General features: G+C 42.4%; 1 protein-coding gene across 1 annotated transcript in view; it reads right to left on the bottom strand.

The window, feature by feature from the left end:
- Positions 1-4846: 4846 nt before the first annotated feature.
- Positions 4847-9436, bottom strand: part of LOC130577997 (hexokinase HKDC1-like) — a 19879-nt gene continuing 15289 nt past the window's right edge. Inside the window, exons 16-18 of the mRNA XM_057373752.1 lie at positions 8738-8893; positions 7793-8026; positions 4847-7164 (exon numbers count right to left, since the gene is read on the bottom strand). Coding sequence (XP_057229735.1) covers positions 7020-7164; positions 7793-8026; positions 8738-8893 — 535 coding nt within the window. The 3' untranslated portion in view covers positions 4847-7019. The remainder of the gene's footprint in view (positions 7165-7792; positions 8027-8737; positions 8894-9436) is intronic.

The following is a 9436-nucleotide window of genomic DNA, read 5'->3' on the forward strand; positions in this document are numbered from 1 at the left end:
ATGCTCCCCTGGCTGGTGGGATGAGCACCCTCCTTGCAGAGCTTTGTCAGCATCCCAAGCACCCCAAAGGGATTTTTTCCTTGCTCTGCAGCACTGCATATTCAGAACAGCAGGGTTCAACCTGGGCTCTTAAATTTTGACCAGAGCTGGGACGATAAATCCAAACAACTTCCAACTGCACAAGAGGAATTTGCTTTAAAAAAACCCCGAATTTTTCACATACCCTTGGCTTTATCAGGAGAGTAGTCAGGACAGTAAGACACAACCACCAGCACAAACAGGATCCCAAATATATTTGAAAAGCAAAAGAGCTTCTCTGCAGTCGAATGCCGATGGTGCTTCATTTGGATCTGCTTTCCAAACACTTCCACAGCACCCCCTTCCAATCACAACATGCCACTTTGAAATGCCAGTACCACTTAGCTCCTGAGCCTATTAGACCATGAAACAATAAACCCAGAGAAACAAAAATAACCCAGATACCTACTTTAGCACCCAGTTGAGTAGACAGGTGTTATCCTGAGGACTCCGTGGCAAAAGCATCCTCAGAAATGCCATATTTTGACCTTTGCACAACGGGCGGCATGAAGCTGGTCTCCAAAAGACATCGTGTCTTCCCAAAAGGTGCTAATATGATTTATAACCCTTTGTTTCTTTGCACTCAAGGTTTCTCCCCGTCAGCTTTCTGGCATTTGCCAGCGTGGTGCACGCTTTACTGGGCAGATATTGAGCTGCAAATTCCTTCATACTTCTCTATCCACAGCATTCTGCAGCTAAAGCTCTAGCCGGCCAGTAGATGAAAATGCCACTTACTGCTTATTCCTGCTGCAGTCTGTTGAATTAAAACCTCTTTGTTTGCAAGCTGTAAACAAATTCTTCTTAATCTTTCAATGAAAAATGTCAATTATGCTCTCTAACAATGTAACTTCATTGTGATGAAAGAAGGCATTGCTATTGCTCTAATCGTGATAACATATCAGCTGCTTTTAGAGTCAATTCTTTTTTGTGCAAAATTTAATGACCATGCAATTATTCAAATTTCAGACTAACAGACTGGGCTTTAGACCCACAGCTCTGAAAACACACACTTGCAAGCAACAGAGAGGGCTCTAGAGCCGAATTTCAGAGTTCAGAACACAAAACACCTTTATAATTCCTTCAGCACAGCCGGACTCAGGCCCACGTTAAACACAGCTACTTCATTGCAGAGCCAGGAAAAGAAAGCCAAATTCTCAGCACACTACCACAGGCACTTCCCAGGCCCTTGGCTTTCATTTTTGCCTTCACTGGGAACTGTGTTTATGTCCAGTTTCCTCAACCCTCTCTGGTTTGAGTGCATTTCCTGCAGAATCGCTGGCCACAGCAGATGTGCCCTTCAGGCATTTCAACTTTTTTTTTTTTTTTTTTTTTTTTTTTTTTTTTCATGCCAGTATTTATCCCATTTGTTTCCAGAATCAGCTGCTGCTCACAAATTAGTGTCCATAACTTTCTGCTTTGAAGTGTGCAGGACATGCCTGCTGGGAAAGCACCCTCCTTGTTTACCTGCTCAGACTCTCACAGACTTTCCCTCCATGCTCTTCCACCTCCCATTTTCTCCTCCTGCAGAGCTCCCCTCTATGATCAAGGTGTCCACCACCAGCTGCTCTGCTCCATTAACCACTTCCATCCCAATCCTAGTCGGGTTTTATTTGTGCTTCCATGCAGCCAAGGCCAGAGGTGGCTGCTGCCCCAGGATCTCAGCTCACCCCAAAAGTGAGCACTGAGGGGAATGCCTGGGCTGAGCTCAGCCCCACGGGTCTCATTCCCTCCACATCTCCCTGCTCTCCAACTCTTGTGGCAGCACAGAACAGCCTTATTTCAGCTCCCAGGAGGGGGTGAAGCCTGACACGATGAGGACAGTCCTCTACAATAGCCTGGAGGGCAGCGGTCCCAGTCCCACAGCTAAACAGATGGCAGAGCATCCCCAGCCAAACCAGCCCTATGAGAACAGGGGCTTCCCAGGTGCACAGAAACCTTTGGCAAGCTGAACATCCAAGCAGCAAATTGAGAACATCAAAAAGAACCAGAAAAGTAAACCATATCAAAAACACTAGTGGGTTTGAGAGCAAACCCTGTTCTGAAATGCCTAAGGCTAGGAACTACATCTCATCTCCAAGTCCAAATAAAATGGATACCATCAAGGTAACAACCCCACTGCCTCCCCCCAACATGGAACAACAAACACATTTATCCCTTAACTCAGTTAACTTCCTTGAATAACCCTTGTAATTAATAGCTCTTAAAATTTCACACCTTGCATGCTGTCATCCTTTTTCTCCACTATTAAGACTGACTTTAAAGTTGCCCTGATATGCAATAACAAATTTATGGGGAAGCTTACACTGCTGATGTGCCATATTCGTCACATATCTCTCCCCTCTTCTCCAAACAGCCTCTCTCCTTCTCAGCAAAAGAAGAAAATAAAATAATAGTGGTAGGGAAACAGATTCAGTGTCTCCTTGTCCCTTTTGGTTTTTTTTTTAAATATAGCTTTGGTTTGTTTTTTTGTCTGGTTTTAACTTAGACTTTTCCAGATAAAAATAATAATTTGCGTTGTTTTGGGAGGGTTTGGTTGTTTTGAGTTTGAGATTCTTTTTTAATACCCCAGTCAGGAAAGAGACTGAAAGGACCTTCTTCCATTCCTCCCAGCAAGCTCCTGCTTGCCAAGATTCCCCAACATTTGGTTCTCCAACTGCTGCACAGGAAACCTCCCACCTGGAGCCCTTTGCCCATTTTCCTGTAGCCAATTCCTTGTGAAGTGGAAAGGGCTTTCTGGAGGAACCTATGTTTACCAGGTTTATTACCAAAACTGTTCTCTCTTCACAGAACACAGCTTTTATTGAATTTAGAGGTGCCTGGGCTGTGTGAGGCCCCCAGGTCCAGAGGGCAGATGAAGTGTAATGCTGAGTAGGGAAGGGGCTGGCATCTGGATGGTGTTAAAACAGCACACAAGAAGATCAAAATTATTTTGGCACTCCCCTCCCAGACAGACATGATCCATCACGCTTACAGCACCTTCAGTGTGCACTGGCAAGGTGATAGTATCAATGAGAGAAAGGAAAACATTAATTAAGATTTTGGTGGTTTTATATCTTGCTTTCCACATCAGCTTTACAGAGTGGATTCAGTGTTAGAACAAAGAAGATATCTAGCTTATTTCTCTTCCTCTCACCCCAACAGGCCACCTGTGCACAGGAATAGGTCCCTTATATTATTATTATTATATATATATATATGTATTTATCACTTAATAAGCCTGAGAAAAGCTCTGGATAACCCCCCAGTGACAGTTCAAGGCAGTGGTGGTCCTTTCTAGAGAAACTTTAAGTTTACCTAGAACAGGACAACATTCCCCAAGGTTCCTGTTCTCCCTGCCTCACCCTAATTCCTATGGTGACCTTGTATCCGGGACCCTCAAACCAAAGGCAGCTCATTTCACCAAACAAAAAGGAACAAATTTAGAAAGATCAAAGAAACAAAACTTTCATTTGGGTATTACCTGCATTTCAGCCTAAAACTCCTTTACACTAATCTGCTAATCCTATATAATATTGACTTCCCAAGAAGGGAGATCATGCTAATCAGGATTTCTGAAGGATTTCCACATGATCCTATATTTACTTTCGAATTTCATCAGAGTGACAAAGGGAATATGTCACCACTGAGCTGCTACTGCATTATTTCCAGATTATGGGTCAAGGGCCAGTGCTGTCCAAATCGACAGCACCAAAATGTGTCTCTGGCAGGCAAACCAACGTTTTTAGGATCATTCTTTCCCCATGGATGAAAGGGTAACTGCAACCATCTATTGGGGATTTCTGAAAGGCACAGACCTTATTTCCTCCACCCTGTGGAGGAAATACTTCTGTCACACCTGAGATTTAAAGATCTTTCAACTTTCCAAATCATGGAATCAACATGTGGGACCTAGATGTGAAAAAAAAGAAGTTCATGTCTTCAAGAAGCATCAAAACAAAATTCATAAATTCAAGCATTAAATGTATTGACTGGAGGGAAAGTAGGCAGAAATGAAGCATCACAGAGCTATCCATGAGGCAGGAGAAAAGTAGAGAAATAAAAATTTAATATATGAAATCAGAACAATCCCATTTTATTTCAAATTAACTGACAATGTCATGTGAGGAACTGCTGTTCAGCATAGGATATGCTGTGTTACATTTAAGAGAAGACCTCTATTTTTATTGTGAGCTAAGGCTTTTAACTGAATCACCAGGTACAATGTGCAGAGAAGGGTTTTGCTTCAGCAGTTTAATATCTGTACGAGGCAGATTGCAAGTTTGCACCAGACGTTGAGTTTCCACATGTCAACACAATCAGGAATTGGTGCTGCCTCATTACCCAGATGGAGAATGCTCTGGTTTGGAGAAAGCCAAAGCATCAGTGTCTTTATGGGATGCCTGGGAAACCACAAGTCTATATCCCTGCTAAAACCCCACAGTAGCCAATGCTGTCCTTTTCCAGGGCTGCCCAGCAAACCTTTGCCATTTCCCTTCAGACAGCAGCAGCTCTCTCAGCTCAGATCCATCTCCCTGCCCAGCAGATGGGCATCACAGCTGTGGGAGCTGCCTGGCACCAGAGCAAGCTGCCTGCAGGAAAGGCAGGAGCATGCGTGTCCTGGGCCTCAGGGACATCAGCAAGAGCTGCTGAGCACTTTGAGAGCAGTTTCAGGTCCATGCGATCGAATTTCATGACATCCAGAGACTTACTGGAAAAAAAAAACAAACTGGCACATGCAAAAAAATATTATTGTGCAGGCCTAATCTACTGCAGAAAAGGAGTAACTGCAGCTAAGGTGGAAACTGACTTCATGTCAGCATTTCGTTTCCCAAAAAGACTAAAAAGAAAAACCAAAGCAAGACAAGATTTCTTCCTAAATGTGAGGGGTTTACCTAGTTTAGTTATTGATTTGCATTCCAATTATGCAGAACAGGCTTTAGACTAAAAGTGCAAAAGATATTCTGCACCATACTCACGCGGCCATCCTGGGGCAAGATTGCATCACTGCATCACCTCATTCCACATGTACAGAGACATACTTCATTCACAGTTGTACTTCTGCAGATTAGCAGAATCCTCTCCCTCCAAAAGGCCCCAAACTACACAGATAGTACAAGATTTCAGGTGCTGAAATCCATGTTTCTCCCTTCCTCATAACTCTAATACCTGATATTTTTTTCTTCTGCACCCATCCTCTCCAAATTTAACCTGCAACCTGCAAACCTGCCCTTCCTATATAAGAAGCTTTGGTTTCTGCAGTTCTGTGGATTCTGAAACATAAAGAAAAAGTAAAATATGAAGTTCCTTGACCAAAGGAGGAAAACATTAAATATGAGTTCACAACTTGTCTCTTCCCAACCATTCAGTACAGTGACCTCAGCACATGAGGAATTCCTTCTGAAGTGAAAACTAACTGCAAGTATCTTTTACCCATCCAATAACTCCAACACAGACACAGAGCTGTTGACATATTTTGGTTTTTTTAAAAAACTACAAAACAGGAAAGGTCTGCAGCTTCCAATTTTGAATTTGTGATTGCTAAATTTAAACCCAGCGGCGGCCGTGTCACAGATTATTACATAAGCCCAACTGCTTATCCCCTTGCATCATAGTTACTTTTGACCTAACTAGGCTTAAAGCACATTTCTTGGCCCCACTTTCTCCTGTCAGCCTGCAAGGAAGCAAATACCCACAGAAAGAGGATTAAAGGAGATACAGGAATACTTGAGAAGAGAGAATAGGCAGGATTCAGATTTGCTGCTTCTCTGTAGCATATTATTTTTTTAGGTTTGTTCTGGGTAAATCAGGGGAGGAACATTTGGTTACATAGGGCCACAGGCTCTATCCACAAACCACCTTTACAATCACTGCAGTGCTGCTGAGTACTGTTACAGATTTAAAGAAACATTTAGGTTTAAAGATTTATGTTTTAAGAAAGCTTCCACTTGCCTGCGTGTTCTTCCCACAACTCAGAAGACGCACTAGACAGAGAACTAAAAGCTCACAGCACCACAGATTTATTTACAAACAGACTACAAACAGGCAGAGCAGCAGGCAACAATAAACAAAAACCAAGGATAAACTTCTTTGCACAACATGGAAACAATTCTCTCAGGAGCCAGCAAGAAGATAACAGAGGGAAAACAAAGAGGAGAATTTCAGAAATTCAGGTGATTTTTTTTTTCTCTACACAGCTATTTTGGTGGTCTGTTTGATACTCTCTATGTAGCCACGATACACACAGCAAACTCTGTAGGTCCTTCTACATTCAGCCTTTCCTCCAGTACCAAAAGAACCAGTCAGAGTCAGAATCCATCCAGCATTGCTTTATGTGACTCAGATGCACTGACATATTTTGACACAAACTGATATTCTGTGGAATCACATTTTTTCCTTTACATTCTTCTATTAAACATTCCTCCTGTACTCAGAGAAGTATTACATTACACTTGCAACCAGTGCAGCAGTGGGGGGGAGCATCAACCTGCAAATTTATTGTAAAACCTGTGAAGCATTGAACAAATACAGCCACTAGATAAGATGCAGCATCAGAATCTCAATATCCCTTGAGCCAGGCCAAGTCAAAACTAAAGTTCACAAATCCTAAGAAACTGGCGATGAAAACACAGTTGTGGTGCAGTAGCTTAATTAAGATGTTGTAAAAAGACACATTTGGGTTGATGTTTTTGTTTGTTTGTTTTGTTTTCACTCTCCCATGTGCATTACAGATGCATTGCAGGAGTTACAGAACTGAACAGCCTGTGGTATGCCAAGACATAATGCCAGTGAGGAGCAGAAACACCTGATCCAAATTACCAAAGGACAAAAATCCACAATCCTGGTTGGTCAAAACCAGCTGATCCCCTAAAACAGGTACCTGGCTGCTGGTGTCTGGCAAAGCTATCTTGAATCACTACTCTGCAAATTGCTACTGCACACTGAAATGACTCAACTGCTCATTTCTACTTCTGTCCAACATTATGCAATCTTTTTGCAACTGCAGTAATGAGGGCAGCTCCCTTCCCACTTCCATCTTCGGAAAGCATGAAAGTCACATCACACTGAGGTGCCAGTTCCTTCACTGTTTCCTGCAGGACCCTAGAAAAACTGAAAGGAAAAAGAGAGAGGAACAGAACATTTTAGCAGCTGCTCTCTGATCTGAGATCTTTGTATTTACCTATAAGCAAGGAACCATAATCTCAGCCAACAGCTTTTACAGCATTGCTTGCTTTTGCTTTTCCACTTATTCATGAAGATACAATTTTTTAACACAATTAGATTCTAATTTTTATTTCTCCACTTGAATTTTGTTCAGCATGACGCCACACGCTGCCCTCATCTTTAGGGATGAAGGAGGTCCTTTTCTCCCAACTCAAAAGCTAATGCATCTGTTTCTAAGCCTTGCTCACAAAATATTGACCCAACTCCAAAAACTCATTACAGCTTTCCACCTGGGAGACCCAGATACTGCAGAAATCTGCCAAAACATGGGGAAATAAGTATTAGAAGAATAAGCTGACTCAACACCCCAGAGAAAAGAGCCTCCCAGTAGTAACTGGACTTAACTTTGCAATTTGATCCTTTGGCTAGGCAAGGGGGGAAATGACAAAATGCAGGGAAATGTGTTAGATCCTTACTCCCTCTCACATTTTTAATCACCTCAGCAGAAAGCTTGGTATGTTTCCACAGTGAAAACGAGTGAGCAGCAAAGGGAAGTGGTACCAAGGCAACTCACTGTGGATGGAGCTTGTACAAAGTCCCATCTACTCCAACGGTGATTTGCAAGCGCTCCACACCTCGGTTCTCCCTCTTCTTCTCCACAATAGCGGCCAGCCCTGCCCCACAGAGCTGGGCAGCTCTTCTTGAAACAACTCCACACACCTCCTTCACAATGATGCTGTCATCACACGTGCTGTCCAGGCCGAGCTGCTGCAGGATGCGCCGCACTTGGAGGAGGGCAAGCCGGTCACTGTGCCCAGGGAGGAACAGGGAGCAGAGAGGAATTAGGGAAAGCTCCAGCAGCTGAGACACATGTGGTTCAAAGGAAATGGGAGCACTTCAACTCTAACACTCTCTCATTTTTTAAGGCAGATTTCTGTCTGAATTCAGATTGAAAATTCGCTCCTGCCATGTCCTTTGCCATGTCAGGCTGTATCTCCAGAAGGCATGAAAAGCAGTCATTCATCTAACTCCCAGTCATGAGAGAGCAGAGCCAGATCAGCCATCTGACTATTACTTTAGATCTCAAGGTTGAAACACTCCTTTCAAGGCTTTYCCCAGCAGAAAGAGTTTCAAATAACCTTGAGACCATTGAAATCATGCACAGATAATACAGCAGAGCACATATTCATGTAACACTAACTTCTTACTTTCTTAAATAAGTACTATGTTAAGTCCCACAAGAAACACTCCAAACATAAGTTTGATGGCTAAGGCATCCAAGATAATGCAGTTGCATGGACAGGAAATGATAATTTATATAATTACAGAATAATTCTGTAACTCACCCAGTTCTTATTTTTAACTTTTATTCTGGATGTGGGGTACACACAAAGAAGAAAATTAAAACTAACTTAATTGGCTTCTTGAAGGAAAGGGCTCCACACACTTATAAAAGACTATTTTCTAGGTGTCCCAGATGCCTTTAGGGATTTAAACCATGTAAATCTAACAACTTTACCTCTCAATCTGAGACAGGAATTTTGTCTCAAATATGCCTCTTTTCTGGAGTGATTCCGAGATGTGCCCTCTGAACAGCAGCCCTTGTTTGGTTAAGTCGATCAAAATTTGCCTTACTATTTCACCTAGGTACATTCCACTGGTCATTTTTTCATACCTGTTGGGTCAAAAGAGGAATAAAAATGTTCATGTAAAGAGATGGCTCTGTTTAGCAAGAGCGCTACGTACCTGGCCTGTGAACTCAAAAAAAAAAGCAGAAAAAGCTTGCAGAGAAATAGCCATCAAACTCCTTTCTTCAATCAGCAAAAATCTGATGCAGTGACCTCAAGTGCAAACATGAATGACAATATATTTACCTATGCCAAATGGTGACAGAAGTAGAAAAAAAACCCTTGCAATACTAAACAGGACATAGTGTTCAAGCCAGAGATCTCACTGAAGTGAAACCCTTCCCTGTCCCCTCATGCATTCACTAGTGAGTCACACCTCATCAATACTGTCTTTACCCAACAAAGAATAGTCAAGTTCAGCTTATCCTCTTGCTTGAGTTGCATATTACCTTCGAAAAATCACGCCAAGAGGAAGAACACAGCACAGCTCAGACATTGCAGAGAAATCTTAAAAGCTGCATTGTTTGATAACCACTTTAAGAAGAAAACAGTGCATGGTAATAATGTACGTCTTTCATTTCTTCTTTGTT

The sequence above is a fragment of the Malurus melanocephalus genome, unplaced genomic scaffold (genome assembly GCF_030028575.1).
Source record: "Malurus melanocephalus ecotype Western Australia unplaced genomic scaffold, MMel_1.1 scaffold_207, whole genome shotgun sequence".
In the NCBI taxonomy this organism is placed as follows: Eukaryota; Metazoa; Chordata; class Aves; order Passeriformes; family Maluridae; genus Malurus; species Malurus melanocephalus.